The sequence below is a fragment of the Dermacentor silvarum genome, chromosome 7 (genome assembly GCF_013339745.2).
Source record: "Dermacentor silvarum isolate Dsil-2018 chromosome 7, BIME_Dsil_1.4, whole genome shotgun sequence".
Classification (NCBI taxonomy): Eukaryota; Metazoa; Arthropoda; class Arachnida; order Ixodida; family Ixodidae; genus Dermacentor; species Dermacentor silvarum.
In genome coordinates, this window is record NC_051160.1 from 137,926,781 (window position 1) to 137,942,120 (window position 15,340).

At 51.2% G+C, this 15,340-nt stretch overlaps 1 protein-coding gene across 1 annotated transcript in view; it reads right to left on the bottom strand.

The window, feature by feature from the left end:
* Window positions 1-12,784: 12,784 nt before the first annotated feature.
* Window positions 12,785-15,340, bottom strand: part of LOC125946986 (uncharacterized) — a 68,224-nt gene continuing 65,668 nt past the window's right edge. Inside the window, exon 2 of the mRNA XM_049671265.1 lies at window positions 12,785-13,775. Within this exon, the coding sequence (XP_049527222.1) occupies window positions 12,997-13,775 (779 nt within the window). The 3' untranslated portion in view covers window positions 12,785-12,996. The remainder of the gene's footprint in view (window positions 13,776-15,340) is intronic.

Here is a 15,340-nt window from a genome sequence, read left to right on the forward strand (position 1 = left end):
CTCCGCGGGAACCTGGTGTGAACAGACCCTAATGCACTCCACACAAACACAAACTTCTTGTGTCTCCGGGAACATCGATAGCAGTGCTCTTGCATGAGCAGCTTGCTGGTGTGCTGGATGCTGGTGCAGCCAACGATAGCACATTGCCGCTCGGACGAATAACCTTTGTACATCCCGCTCAAAAAATGCTGTTAACACACGTCTAAAGCAAACACCTAGGCAAGAACACGCTCGAAAACACAACAATATACGAGCACGCAGCGCCATTTTCTCCGGTGTCCCGCAGTTCTCACCAGAAGGCAGCACCTAGTGTCGAGAGTAGCGGCACAGCTGACACTCACGATACGAGGGTATAAAAAAATCTGGTCTATAGTACTTCCGATTCTTATGAAAAGGGTTTGAATATTAGCTTCCATGGCAATAATATTCCAAGCTAATATTCCATGAATATTCCATGAGCTTCCACCATGGGCACAACAGGAACCGTCGCCGCCACCCTTCCACCTGTGGCATCCCCTATTCTTCATCATGGCCCACACTAACACTGAAATAATGTTTTGGCAGTGGAACTGCCGAGGCTACCTCCACAAACAACCCGTTCTCCATTAACCCCTCCGTACTACTTCATGTCAACCTAATGTTATCTTACTCCAGGAAACATACGACACTACGGTCACCCTTCCCGGATATCACCCTTTCACGGCGACCAACGCTCCACACGGAGTCTCCACACTCGTTCGAAAAAGAATTACCGCAATCGAACACGATCTTCACGATCGGCGAATCGAACACGAATCGAAAGGAAGGAATCTTTGCCCTCAACATCTACAATACCCCATCTCAACGCCATAGCCGTTTTCTAACCCTCTTCAAAAAGGCCATGAACATCGCTGGCAGCAGCCCCCTCCTCATCGGAGGCGACTTAATTTAATCTCCCGCACACAGGATGGGGTTACAGACACAGCTCTACGGCGGGTCGTAACTTATGGCAAGACTCCCATGATCTCGAGCTTACACTCACTACTGACCCAGCTTTCCCCACTCTCCTCGGCACTTCCACTTAGCGAGACACGACACCAGACCTCACTTTCACCAAAAACGCAGACAACGCGCAATGGCGCAGCACCCAACACGACCTCGGGAGCGATCACTCTATCATCGAAATTACTCTCCCACACCTAACTGCCGTTACGATAAGAACAATGGACTTCCCTTGGACGGACTGAGATGCCCTCCGTTAACGCCGTGTAACAGCAACAACGAACACTCCCATTACCGACATAGACTCATGGTCAAGCGATCTACAGTCTGATACTAAATCGGTCACCCGCACTATCACAACAGATGCCCCGACAGAGCGCATGGACAGCAGACTCGCCCACCTCATCGAGGCCAAAACATCCATCCTCTCAAGACGGAAGGGACAACGGCTCAATAGAAGACTCAGACGAAAGGTCACACTTCTCAACAAGGAAATTGAAGCACACTGCCGCGTTCTTAGTCGACAGCAATGGTCAGAGCTCTGTAACTCTCTAGATGGGCAACTCCACCACCCCCGCTAGTGGAAAATCTTTAAACATTTACTTGATAACACCACCACTCGCTCATATCAACAAGATCGCCTCACCAAGCTCTTATTTACAGAAAGCAAAAAGCATGGCCAGGATCATGTTAAGAATACTTTGTGTCAAAAGCACATCCCATCTGGGCCCACTCAACCTCACGGGCCATACGCGGCGATTTCCAACCCTATATATACCCTTGATGCAGATTTCAGCATGCCAGAGATTCATGCTGCCCTGCGTAAGCTGAACAGCCGTTCGGCCCCAGGGCCAGATGGTGTTACGAATAAAACACTAAAAAATCTAGATGACCCCTCGGTGAAACAACTCACCGAATACATCAACAACTGCTGGCGCCAAGCATCCATTCTTCCGACATGGAAAACGGCCAAAGTAATTCTTATCCCCAAACCCGGTAAGCCATCTAGCCTCGCCAATCTCCGGCACATCTCGCTAACTTCATGTGTAGGCAAAGTCATGGAGCACGCGCTCCTAACCCGTGTAAACACTCACCTCGAAGACACATCTGCTTACCCCCACTCGATAATTGGCATTAGTGAGCATCTTTCCACCCAAGACGCTATGCTCCAACTTCAGCAACAAATCCTAGATGGCACATCCCGTCACACAAAGGCGATCTTGGGCCTTGACCTCGGAGCGCGCTTACGATAACATCAGCCACTCCACCATCCTCCAACGCATCTCCTTGCTCAACCTTGGAGAACGCACTTACAACTACGTGAGAGACTTTCTATCCAATCGGAAGGCCTTCCTCTCTGTCGGAGATATTCGATCGGAAGAATTCTCTCTCGGCAGTGCGGGAAAACCACAAGGCTCTGTCATTTCCCCAATACTGTTTAATCTGGCTTTGTTTGGACTAGCACAAGAACTACAAAAACTCCACGGCATTGAAAACACCATATACGCCGACGATATTACTATCTGGGCTGCAAAGGGCAGTGACGGCCAAATCGAAACTTCCCTACAAGACGCCATTGATGTAGTATAAAATTATCTGCAAGGCACGGGACTCCGATGTTCCCTTGAAAAGTCGGAGCTTCTCCTACACCACCCCACAATACGCGGACGCCCCCCACGGGGCTCCACGAATAAACGTCATTACGAGGAGATCCAACTCCACCTGAAGGATGGCAGACTTATACCCGTGGTCCCTAGCATCAGCGTTCTTGGTATGACCATAGAAGCCAACGGCGCCAACTCTACGGCTATTTCCAAGATCCTTCGAAAGACTGCTGAAACGAGTGGCCAACCGACGAAGGGGTACTGAAGGAAGAAAGCCTCATCCGCCTTGTCCAATATTTTATCATTTGTCACATTACTTACGTTGCGCCCTTTCTCAACTGGTACAAAGCTGAAAAGACTAAACTGGACGTCATAATGGGAGGAGCCTATAAGCAAGCCTTAGGACTACCCAACCACACTAGCACGGAACTTCTACTACAATTAGGTATCCACAACACTCTAGACGCTCTAGCTCTAGACGAGCTCTAGAGGAGCTCTAGACGAGCTAATTGAAGCGCAACGTCGATCGCAACTGGAGCGGCTTACCCTCACGGAAACAGGCAGCAGCATTCTAACCAAGCTTGATATCACCTACCATTGCCAACATGGAGACAACACCCAATACCACGCGACCTTCAGCAATGGATACACGCAGACCCTATTCCAAAAAAACGTGCACCCAGACCACCACAAAGAACGCAGGAAGGCACGAGCTACGTCCCTCATCAAAGCTTATGCTAACACCGCGGGCGCCACCTTCGTCGACGCAGATGAATACCAAGATGGTCGTCGCTTTGCGGCGGTCACCACAGCAGGCGGCGTACTCCAACATGCTGCCAGCATCGTTACCCAAAATGCCGAGACGGCCGAGGAAGTGGTCATCGCCCTGGCCACTCTTGTCCCAGCCTTTCACACAATAGTGAGCGACTCTCGCACGGCAATCAACAACTACATCAAGGGTCGTATTTCTCAACAATCACTCCGTATCTTACATCAAGCCCCGCATTCATCTGAAAATCAAATCACCCTCGTCTGGATCCCAGCACACGCCGGCGACGTCCACCCGCACCTTACCAACCTCAAGGAGGTTACAGACTCCGCAGCACGAGAACTAGCCTAACGTTGCGGAGATGGTGTATGTGCACCCGCAGGACGCGACCGCCTTACGAGATACAACGACCTTGTGAAGTCATTTTACCTCGCAAGAAGAATCATTCCCACCCCTCACGGCCAGTTAAACAGAGCACAGGCAACCACCCTTCGCCGCTTACGGACCAATACATACCCCTCCCTCACCCGATATCACATCATATACCCCGACATCTACACAAGCCACACGTGCAAGATATGTAAAACTCAACCAGCAACACTACCCCACATGCTATGGGAGTGCAAACATCAATACACAGCCTAAATCCCGTGACCCTCTCGTCGAGATGGCACGACGCCCTGCGCAGCTCCCATCTCGACGACCAACTGTGGGGCCCAGCAGGCATAAGAAGCGGCGAAAAGGCAAGACCTCGACATCCCATCGTGGGAGGCCCAGGACCAGCCGACTAAACTGCTGGTTCTAAAGTTTACTATCTCTCTCTCTCTCTCTCTCTGTATATATATGTACTTCCGAAGCCAGTGACAAGCCACTTATGCAGCTTCTTTGTCTTTGATGTATCAGTTGCTGAGATTGGCATACATCTACGAAGGATTTGAGCTCAATTGTAGCAGCATATGCGCTCTATTGATTTGACCAAGATATGGGCAGCAAGCAACAAAATGAACATGTGTGCATCAATGAGACCTATATTAACGCGAGCGTTAAGGGACCCGTGTCGCCAAAAATCCGGTATCGGTGCCGGCGTGGGTGCGGGCTCGCCGGCGTCGTTGGCGGAAATAATCATATCCCGAACCACCCCGACCGTGCAGGCCTAAAACCCCTATATATAAAAAGTAGCGCCATTCTTATATCTTGCCGCCACCGCGCTCACCCCTGTGTTTCCTCCTCGCCATAGTTTCTCACTATAACACCTAGAGGGTAAACTGGCGTCACCGTATTGCGAGTTTCTTAAAGGGCTGCCGTGCTCTCATGGCAATGACGGGATATGTGTCTGCGAGGCTTGTGTTGGCTGGTGTTTTATGAGGCTTCGTCTAAAACGTGGATATGGCTACAGAAATAACGCTTTCTTAAAATAAAATCTACATAAAGGGCTTTCATTCCCCCATATTACATCTCTCAATAAAGTTTACTCACCTACAATGTAGCATCAAGCGAAGAAAAGCAAGAACAGACGACAAGTTGTTCCAAAGCGAGCGAGAATATTGTCGTCTGCCCTCCAACTTTAGCGGCCAGCTGATACTTTTTACGTTTCATAGAATTGTGCATCCAATAGTGTGTCCTCAAAATTAAACAAAACGTGTTTTTGTGTAATAATAAAGCTAAAGCAGTTTTTTGCGTCCTGTTTTAGCAGGAAATTAATCATTGTGACAGACGGAACGGTGCTAGCCAGACGCGTCTTCAAGCAGTTCGCGCTCTCCAAGAACGATGCCAATCCGAATCCACAATATACCGGCATTCCCGTTCATACCACAGCGCAGCAGCGCCACATTTCCCTTTAGGTTTTATAGACGTTTTCACGAGGGCGCTTCCGACGGTCTGGCGTGGAGAGTATGTGTCAGTGTTGCCTGTTCGGTCTGGACTGTGAGCTTGCCTTGCGCTTGCATTGCGGAGTGGTAGCTTTCCTTCGATGTTTCCGTTTATTTTTGTCACGAATGACTTACGCTCGTAAATAATGGCATATATACTCATCAAAAGGCTACAGGCCAGCACTGTGCAGTTTATGGGTGCACAAACAACCAGCGGAAAATAACGATTTTGGGGAGTAAGTGTGTCCACAACACAGAACTCCGCGAGACCACTGCCGATGTGATATGTTCACGTTTCGCCGGTTTCCTGCATCACCTGAGGACTTGGCATTTCAGTCTAATGTGAATCAATGCACACATCAGTAAAATAACGCATTTTGGTAAACCTTTTTCGGCACATTTCCCAATAGGTTGCGAGAATTGTCAGCTCTTCGATGCAATATTTTCTCGTATGTAGTGGCAGAGGCTACATTTGTTATTCTTTCAAACACGACTTCATTCCAGTGCCTAATACGGGGGCCACACGGCGCACTTTTGATCGTGATCGAGGCCGATCTGGGTCGAATTTCTTGGTCGCGATTGGCTTATTTGCTCAATCTGCGGAAGGGAGCCAATCGCGGTCGAACATTCTGATCCAGATCGGTCTCGATCGCTATCAAAATGGCCGTGTGACACCGGTATAACACAAATTGAAGCACTCTGCGAGAGAACTAGTCGGTAAATACACTTCGCAACGATCTGGAAAAATCGTGTCCTATGGAAGATGTATGCAGACCCTGTGTCCACCAAAACATTGTCTCTGCGTTCACACGCACCCTGCGCGGCCCTGCCCATAAAGTTAATAACTTCAACACCACCACCCTCCCCCCCCGCCTTAAGAGTGTGGAGCTGTGGGGGGCTGCCCTAGGCAGCTCCGAGCCTGGTCTGCAGGACGACGTCCTGCGCTGGGCCGTGGAGGTGATGGGGCTCTACCACGAGTAGATGTCTCTGTCGCCGCCCACCCCCGCAGATCCTGCAGGGTTTTAATCCTGACAAATAAAGTTGTTCATTCATTCATTCAACAGTGTGGTGCCACATCGAGCTCACCCATCTTTGAGCGTTGTTATGTGCTTGGGCAGCAAGAAAATGCAAAAACGAACGTGTCAACCTCATCAGCGCGGCCTAGCGCCAGTGCTAGAGTTCGGGAACCGTAATGCGCTAACTGTGCATGGCGTAGAAACGCGCTAAGTGAGACCGCGCAAGTTAGAACGTAAAAAATGGTATTCGCATGGGTACGGGCGGACAATAGCATCATACTTTCAAGAATAACAGTAACGAAAAAAAATTATTCGCACAGTCGATCAAGTGAAATACTTACGTGTGTGCAGTGACCGCTTCGCTGACCACTAAGCGCTTTTCACTCACGGTCAGTAGTGGTTTACGGTCATACGCATATGTATTTATTCGACAATTGTCAAGACTCGACATTACTTTATTATGAACATTGTGCAGAAACTAGAGAAAGAGCAGAGATGGCCCTAACGCTGCAATATTATTATCTTATTTCGCTTCAGAGATGGCGCACATGAACAATTCTTTCCGTACGCGATATCTTCAATACAAACTTCGCGCACGATCTACGTTAAGGTTCACCGTGAGCGAAGCTTGTTCAAAATTCAGACATTCGAAAGAACAGTCATTCCAGGTAAACAAACGTAAGAAATAGGTAAACAAATATATCTTTATAACAAGTCGTGTTATAATCCCTATTGGGATTGACAGTATGTATAAATAAATAACTACTAAATACTAAAAATAAAAATCTAGCACCTGGGCTGTATCAGTTGCGCTGGCATATCTGTGATCACTGTCGCGCGTCGGTTCGCTGCAGGTACCGCGATGCTCGATCGCCACGCTTATGCGTGGTTATAAGCACACTTTTGGTTATAAGCACACTGCACCGCACCAGATTCAATAAATTTTGCATGATTGAGCTGTTCAGTTGCGTCGGAAGCGTCGGAAGCGTATGGAGTAACCACCGCATATCTACCAACCACTGACACGCGTCGTCGGGCCGCCGGCGCCTGGTTCTAAGCATTCCCGACAGCTACGTACACGCCTGCTTTCGCTAAATGAGGCAACCCTCAACCGCGAAACCTAATGGTGATCAGATTCAATCAACGATACGGTCACATGTGTCCAGAAATAGCAATGAAATATACCGCTGATTAGCACGCCAGGTCTCGACGAAGCAGACGCGGCTGCCGCCGCTACCGACGACGAAACATCACATCCACTGGCTGGGCTTGCTGTTGCCATGACACACCACACTGAGCGCTCACGCGAGCACGTGAAACATGTAACAAGTCAAGCCGCACAATACAAGCGAAACGGAAGAAAACAATCGAAATAATGCGCGGCGAAGATCACACAACCGAAGTGCGGCCGGCCTGCTCTCGCAAGGCGCACAGTCCAAAATGGCGGCATAACATGTTCTGACGCTAGACGTCGCCCGCAGTCGGCAAATGGCGCTGCTCAAACGTCGGTTTGTGAAAAGATCTATAGTGTGAAACTCTATGCTCCTCGCCGCCTCATGTCACCCCAGCCTCCTCCGCTCCCACATTGGCCAATCCATGTCACGTAGAAGCACGCGTTGCGCTTTTGTATATTTTTTTCTTTCCAGCGCGCTCCAACTGCCATTCTCGGGCCTGTGCGACGAAAGTGCTGTACGCACAAACGGATCAAACGTGTTAGGGACAAGAACTTCGTTGTGATGGCATGCTGCTGTGCCTTAAGTAGCCGCAACCGACAAGGCGAGGGCAAAAAGGCTTTTTTTTTTTTCATCATCCGGCGAGCCCAAACGCTTGCTGCACACTTGCTATTTGCGCCGTCTCGCATCGTCGCGTTGCTACTTCCAAAACGGCATTATTAAGGCCAGTTACTGACTGACGAAGCAATATCGCGCTTCAAAAACTTCTCCGCAGGGCGCGATCGAAGTTTTCCGCGGATTTCCTCTGGTAGCGCGTTAGCTGTCGTCTGCCACGGCGGGCCCGACGTAGGCGGTGCCACTGTCGATATAGCGTCTCGATCGCGCTGGCCGCATCGAGCGCGACAGTGAAACTGAGGAGGAGGGAAGTGTTTGACGCTACTTTTTATATATAAGGGTTTTACGCAGGCCCTCTGCGTGGCGCAAAGTGTTAGTGAATCAAAATTGAATTTCTCAAAGTAAAACCCGGTTAGAGCGTCGGATTGTAATTTGAATATACGAGAATAAAGCCTGATAAGCAGCCAGGGATATTTGAAGGCTATCGCGTTCCACTCTTAAAGGCGAAGCTTAAGCGACCTCCAAATTTTTTGCCACGAAATAGAACTATAGGGGTCAGCAGCGTCGCTGCGTTAATGTGAATAGGTAAAGAAAGTGTAAAATAGTTGCTAGGAGAATATTTTTGACGCAGCCACAATTGGGGATGTTTAATATGGACCGTGATCGAACAACGCTGGCCGTGTCCGCCACTTTCTCTGACACGTAGTTACGAAGCGGCTATATGTTGTGCTTTCGGAATGATGGAATGAAAGCAAGAAGAAAATCAGCTGGACAAAGACAGCAAAGACAGGGGCAGGCAGAGATGGCTGGGACAGGCGTTGATATTGCAGTGCACAAAAATAAGCTGATGATGGCGATGTTCCCATTTAGGCGAATAAAGCCAGACAAAGCGTTGTAAACGAAGCCACAAGAACGCCTGACGGTACAAGCACGAAGATCAGACGAATTCATGTACTAGCCCGTTACTAACCATTATTTCCATGCTAGTTAAGTGAAGGACATACTTTGAAGCGAATTGAGACGCACAAAAAATGTCGCAGTTTCGCCCGAAAGGCGAAGCATCAATTGCGATAGCAAATTAGTAGAGAGCTATACGGAGTAAGGATAGTATTTTTATCAGCTGTATAAACTTGGACATGCAGCAGCACCAGCAACGCGCAGAACTGTTGTCGACGCCGTCGGAGTTTTGCCCGCGTTTACACCGAACGCGGGCGGCGTTGGTGACTGTTGCCGGTGCCTCTTGGTGCGGCTCGGAGAACACTCGTCGAGCTGTGTCGGAGGAGGAGGAGGAGGAGGAGGAGGTGAAACATTATGCGCGTAAGCTATGCGCGGTTTATTCCTGGGTGGTTACCTCTGACAGGGCTCCACTAGCAATCGCGGCTCGCCGGGCCTGGTCGAGAGTCGCCTGTAGGCTTCCCAGGTCCAGTTCGGAGAGTCTTGCCTCCCAAGACCACGTAGTGAGCGTGTGTGACGTGACTCGTGGCCAGATTGCCTCGTCCGGTCTGTCTGTGCATTGGTGCGTTATGTGCGCGAGTGTCGCTGTGTGTGTGCTACACCAGGGACATTTCCGGGACGTATATCTGTCTGGGGAGATGGCGTGTAGTCGGGACAAGTGTGGGTATGTGTTTGTTTGCAGGCGGCGCCAGTCCCTAGCCTGGAGTCTATTGAGAGCTTTGTGCGGGGGAGCGTATTGTCTTCTTGCAAGACGTTGGTCCTCCAGTATTTGTTGACTCGTGGTTAACTCATGGGTCGCTACTCGGTCTGTCGGGGGCTGAAGGACGGTGTGGTCGGAATGCTCGACTAGTGAGACCTCGAGCTGCGCAGTGCGCCTCTTCGTTGCCTCGCAGGCCTTTGTGCCCGGGGCACCAGACGATCCCGTGAATCCCCTCTAGTGAGCGGCCCAGGATTCGAATGGCTTGTATAGGAAGTGTTCCATTCACTTATAAACGACACGCCGCTTGTGAGTCCGTAAGGACGTGAGCGTCTCTTTGCTTGCTCTCGGCGTCACGAAGTGCGATAGCGATCGCTGCTGCTTCTGCTGCTGCGCTGCATGTGGCGCGGATGGAGCCAGAGGCAACGAGGTTCCCCTGATTGACAGCGGTGATCGTGTATTTCGTCTCGCGTCGTGGCGACGAGGGATACGCGCTAGCGTCCGTGTAGTCTACATCTGGGTCTCTGAAACAGCGTTTGTGCAACATGCGGGCACGCGCGGCTCTCCTGCCTTGATTGTGCACTGGGTGCATGTTCTTGGGGATAGGGTCTACTATAATATTTTCTCTAATTTGGTTAGGGAGGAGTTGTGTTTTTTCTTTGCAGTACTGGGGTGTTAGCGGGTACCCTAGGCGTTGAAGAAGGTGCCTTCCCTGTTTCGTCTTGTTGAGGCGCTCCCTCTGCGCTATGAGTGTGGCGTTTGCCAGCTCCTCGAATGTGTTGTATACACCTAGCGCTAATAATTTCTTTGTGCTTGTGCCTGACGGTTGCTGTAAAGCAGTCTTGTACGCCGTTCTGATAAGAGTGTCCATGCGCTCGGTCTCAGTCTTGCACTGAATTTGATACGGGAGTGCGTACGTGACACGGCTGATAACGAGGGCTTGTACCAATCTTATGGTTTCGTCCTCTGTGAAGCCAATTTTGCTGCGCGCTACCCTGGCGATGAGAAGAGTTCTTCGTGTGGGTGGCAGGGTCTTGGGCTTTACGCTAATGCGTCGCCTCTCCAAGGCTTCTTGCTTGCGTTGCTTTTGTGTTCGGACTGATTGCCAGTTAATATCTTCTCTCACGGTGTTATGGTATAGAGTTTGTTGTCTCACCGGTTCGGTTGTCAGGTTCATGCGCTCTTCTTCGGGTCCTCCGGAGGTTGCATGGAGGGGCTCGACGATCGTAGTCGCTTCGTTCACCATGGTTAGGCCAAGGGCTAACGCGCGAAACCCCGCCGGCGAGGCGAGCGGCTGCCGCTACCGGTTAGGGTTCGCGGCTCAGCGGTGGCAACGAAACTTCCAAGAATCCTCCTGGGATCCCTGGTGATTGGATTTCCACGCGGTTGGTGTCGGTACGTTCCTTAGAACGTTAGGCAACTGGTGAGAATGTTTCCGGGCGTTTTATGGCGAAAATACCATGGAAAACTCGTGAAATTGCGGAGCCCGATGCAAGCCGGTGTTGACTCGACGCGGCGCGCGTTTTCCCTCAGCTGCGTCGGAAGTCTTTACCACCTTCTTTCCTCGCAACGTTTTGGTATAAATACGCATTTGGTGCCGCTGCTAAACGTCGCCTCCCCTCCCTCCCTCTCGTCCCCCCACGGCCTTTCGCGCGACGGAAGAACTCGCGTTTGCTCTCTCTCTCTCTCTCTCTCTCTCATATATATATATATATATATGTGTGGTGATTGTAAAGGTGGGAAAGGACGCTTAATTCTGCAGCCCTTCAAGGAGCACGGCGCAGAACGCGCATTTGCTCTCCGCCGTGCGTTCGCTCCCCGTGAAAGCCCGCGTCCCGCGCGCGCTTTCACTCGCACACACAGAATACGGCGCGCGGCGACGATTTCATCGTCGTTGACGTCATGCGGTACCACACAGCAACGGCGACGACCACGCCGACGGCAGAATTCCGCTTATAGTGTCCATATAATTGCTACCGCAATAAAAGAAACATGGATGACGTCAATGTTTCTCCCTTTTGCGGGTGTCTTGATTCGCGGCTAAGTATGTCCTTCAGCAAATACCATCTAAGCCAACAAACAGTTTCGCTGAAACGTACTAACGCGATAACATGAAGGGCCCCGTGTCGCAGAAAATCCGGTGTCGGCAGCATTGTCCGTTAGAGAAAGTTATATTATTGCGATAGCAATTATATGGACACTCCAAAGCAGATTTCTGCCGTCGGCGTCGCCGTCGCCGTCGCCGTGAGGTTCCATATGACGTCAATGGAGATGAAATCGTCGCCGCGCGCCGCCGAACGCTGTATGTGCGAGTGAAAGGGCGCGAGGGACGCGCGCTTTCACGGGGAGTGAACGCACGGTGGAGAACAAACGCGCGTTCTGTGCCGTGCTCCCTTAAGGGCTGCAGCAGTAGGCGTCTCTTTCCTCCTTTACAATCATCATATATGTAAAGCAAACGCACCTTCTTCTGACGCACGAAAGGCCGCGGGGGGGGGGGGGGGGGGGGAAGGGAGCGGACGTTTAGCTGCGGCACCAAGTGCCTATTTATATCAGAGGCTCCGGCAACAGTCACCAACGCCGCACGCATTTTGTGCGAATGTGGGCAAAACGCCGACGGCGTCGACAACAGTTCTGGGTGTTGCCGGTGCTGCTGCATGTCCAAGTTTATACAGCTGACAAAGCTACTATCATTACTCCGTATAGCTCTCTACAAATTTGCTATCGCAACTGATGATTCGCCTTTAAGGTGAAACTGCGACAACTTTTTTTAGGTATATACGTATCGTCACGCCTCCCCTGTCTAGTGCGCGTTTGATCACGTCACCTACAACATTGGGCGCGCGAGAAATCTTCGCGCATCTCGGCACCTCCTTCTCGGCTCCCCCTCGCGTGCTTTTTCTCACAACCCAACATACGGCGAGCGAGGCACATCTTATCGCAATTATTTATACGGAACATCACGGCGACGAGAACAGGGCGAAAAAGGAGGAGGGTTGTCGCCACTGCTCTTTGGCTAAAGTAGGTGTCAAATAAAACGTGCATGTATGTATACCCGGAGAAAGTTGTGTGCTTCAAATAAATGAAAAAAAGACAAGTGGGATTCTTTTCACCCGCAAGAAATTCGAGTATTCGTCGAATTTATTTACGACGGAGATACAACAGAGAAGACACGAGAACACATTCAATTCTGCCGGTTCGAAAATCGCACATCGCACGCAAATCGCACGCATATAGATCACGCATAGCGCGGAGTTGCTTACGAGCGTCTTGACAGAGCGCGCCAAGCATGTGGCTTTGCCACAGCGAAAGCACCCACTAGGTTACTCCGTATGCACCTGCATTTTACGCAACTGTATGCCCAGTCGAACCACTTCCATGCGCAGCGCGGTTTCAGCGCTAAGCAACTCGGACATAAAATCAGCATGGAATTCGCATTGCGTTTCTTTGTCCACGCTATTCGCAGCGAATTCGCTGTCCAACGCTGACCATTGAGTATCGTCGTCTGTTGAGTAGCCATTCTCGCAGGCGTCGGAGTGCGGACGATCGCCAAACGCCGGCTCCGTCGCAGCCCCGTCGTGGAACACCGGCGAACCAGCGGCACCTTCTTCACGATCGCCGCCAGCAACGTCGTACACGTCGCAGGCCGGCGCTCGACGCCGCGTTAGCGCTACGTCGTCGCCAGTGCTTTCGTTGTCCACGACGGGGTCTTCGCCGAACAGCGCCCAGAGGTCATCGAGTGCGTCGCTCTCTGGAAATACGGACGCCGAATCCGTCGGATCTGCCGCAGGAAGCATGTCGGTGTTGATTGGCACGGGCACTGCATCAACCGCGCCATCCGATTCGAGTCGGCCGTCTTTGGACACAAGAGTCACTTCGGCTGAAGGGCTCTCGGTCATTCCAACGACGCGGCCTGCGTCTGAGGCCTGCTTCTCGCTGCATTCCTGGGATTGAGGCGCGTCCACTTCCGTCTCTGCCCATCCTTCGTTGGGAGGGACGCAATCTTTCGTTTCGCATATGTCCGCCGCGGTTCCGTCGTCCGACGTGGACGTAGGGGAATCCCTTGGAAACAGCAAGGAGTCCAGTTTGTCGTGCCCCGCGCCTCCACCGTGCACTTCTCTGAAGAACTGCTCGATTTGCTTGGGTGACACTGACCGATCAAGAGAGGATCGCAACTCGAGGGCCAGAAAGTGCCACAGCGGCCACTGGCTGCGGTTGTCCCGATTGCCGCATGAGGCGGGGTTCTCTTGCATGGAGTGAACCCCAGCGGACGCGCATCGACGGTACAGTTGGTGCAAAAAGAGCCGGTCTTCTTCGGGCCACGACGAAAAGAAATACCGGCTGCCACCGGCACAGGGAGCCTCAAGCGGCGAACGTTCCATGCTGGACAGGTCGCTCTTTTTTCTTGCAACACCAGAGCAGCAGCGAAACAGCGGACAAAAAACTGTGCAGCTCCACCGAGAGCTTGTAGTCACACCGAATGCACAAAAGAACGATGTAATGACGGCAAGGAGCAGGTGTTCGAATGCCCAGTGGTTCGTCGACTGTCCCTCTGCCACGGCCTCTTGTGTATTTCCCTTCGCCTCTGCCTCCTCTCCTAGCAGCTGCAGCAGCGCCTCTTTGCGGTCAACAAGGAAATTACGGACGCGCGAGCCGCGAGCTCGGCCGTGCTCGACCGACGCGCGCTCGCTAGCGCGGGAGCTGCGTCTTCGGCGTTCATTGTTGCCTAGGTGCGCGTGCTGCATTGCATCAAGTAGTGCACTAGAATGGGGGAGTGGGTCCAGCGGACGTCTTGGCAAGCGCCGAGGGTGAAGCAAAAAAGTTGAAATTGCAGCGGCGCTGCAGTCATCTTATTCTGAAGCTCCGGCCAATAAACGTTGGCTCCGGCTGTTTCAGCAGCGCCCATTATTGACTCACGGGCTCAGTAGCTATCGTCTGCTTGACGCAGTGTCGTTGTTGCGTCGTTTGCATTTTTTCCGCCGCTCTTTTTCCATTTTATTTACAGTGGATCGGTGGGGTTTAATATAACTGTTGCCGCCACCGAGTATCCAAACCAGGCGCAGCAGAGTCTGTCAAAGCTCCATGCAGCTGTGGCAGGCTCTCCGACGCGAAAAGCGTCCGGCCGGCGCGCGTGGCCGTTCAATCAGGAGAAGGCGACGGTGGCGCCACCAACTTTTCAATAAAAAAAGCCTCAGCGGGGAGCCTGCGTTGGACCCACTCCCCCGTCTAGTACACCCTACATCAAGTAAACAACGCAAAAGCGAATGGACATTCGAGATGGCGCTTTCTCGACCTTCTAAAAACGTACGTCACGACTCGAACACGTGAAAAGTGACGCACGTACCCGCAGCCAGGACAGGTGGTTAGTACCATACAGGCGCACAAATTATCTCCTGCAGTCACTAAGACACACCCTACCAGCACCGGTAAATAAATTAGGGAAATAAAATGTTATCATAAGTACCTTGACTCGAAAACAAGTTAGAGCGTATTTTTGTAAAGTGGGCTGAATGCACAATAAATTACGAAAAATGAAATTTCTATTTTACATTCTTCACTATATGTAACATCCTTTTGCGCTCAGTGTTTCATAATCCACTGTGTCATAATATGGTGCATCCTAGACGTGTTGACTGTTGTGCTTATTTTTGAAATTTGATAGACATT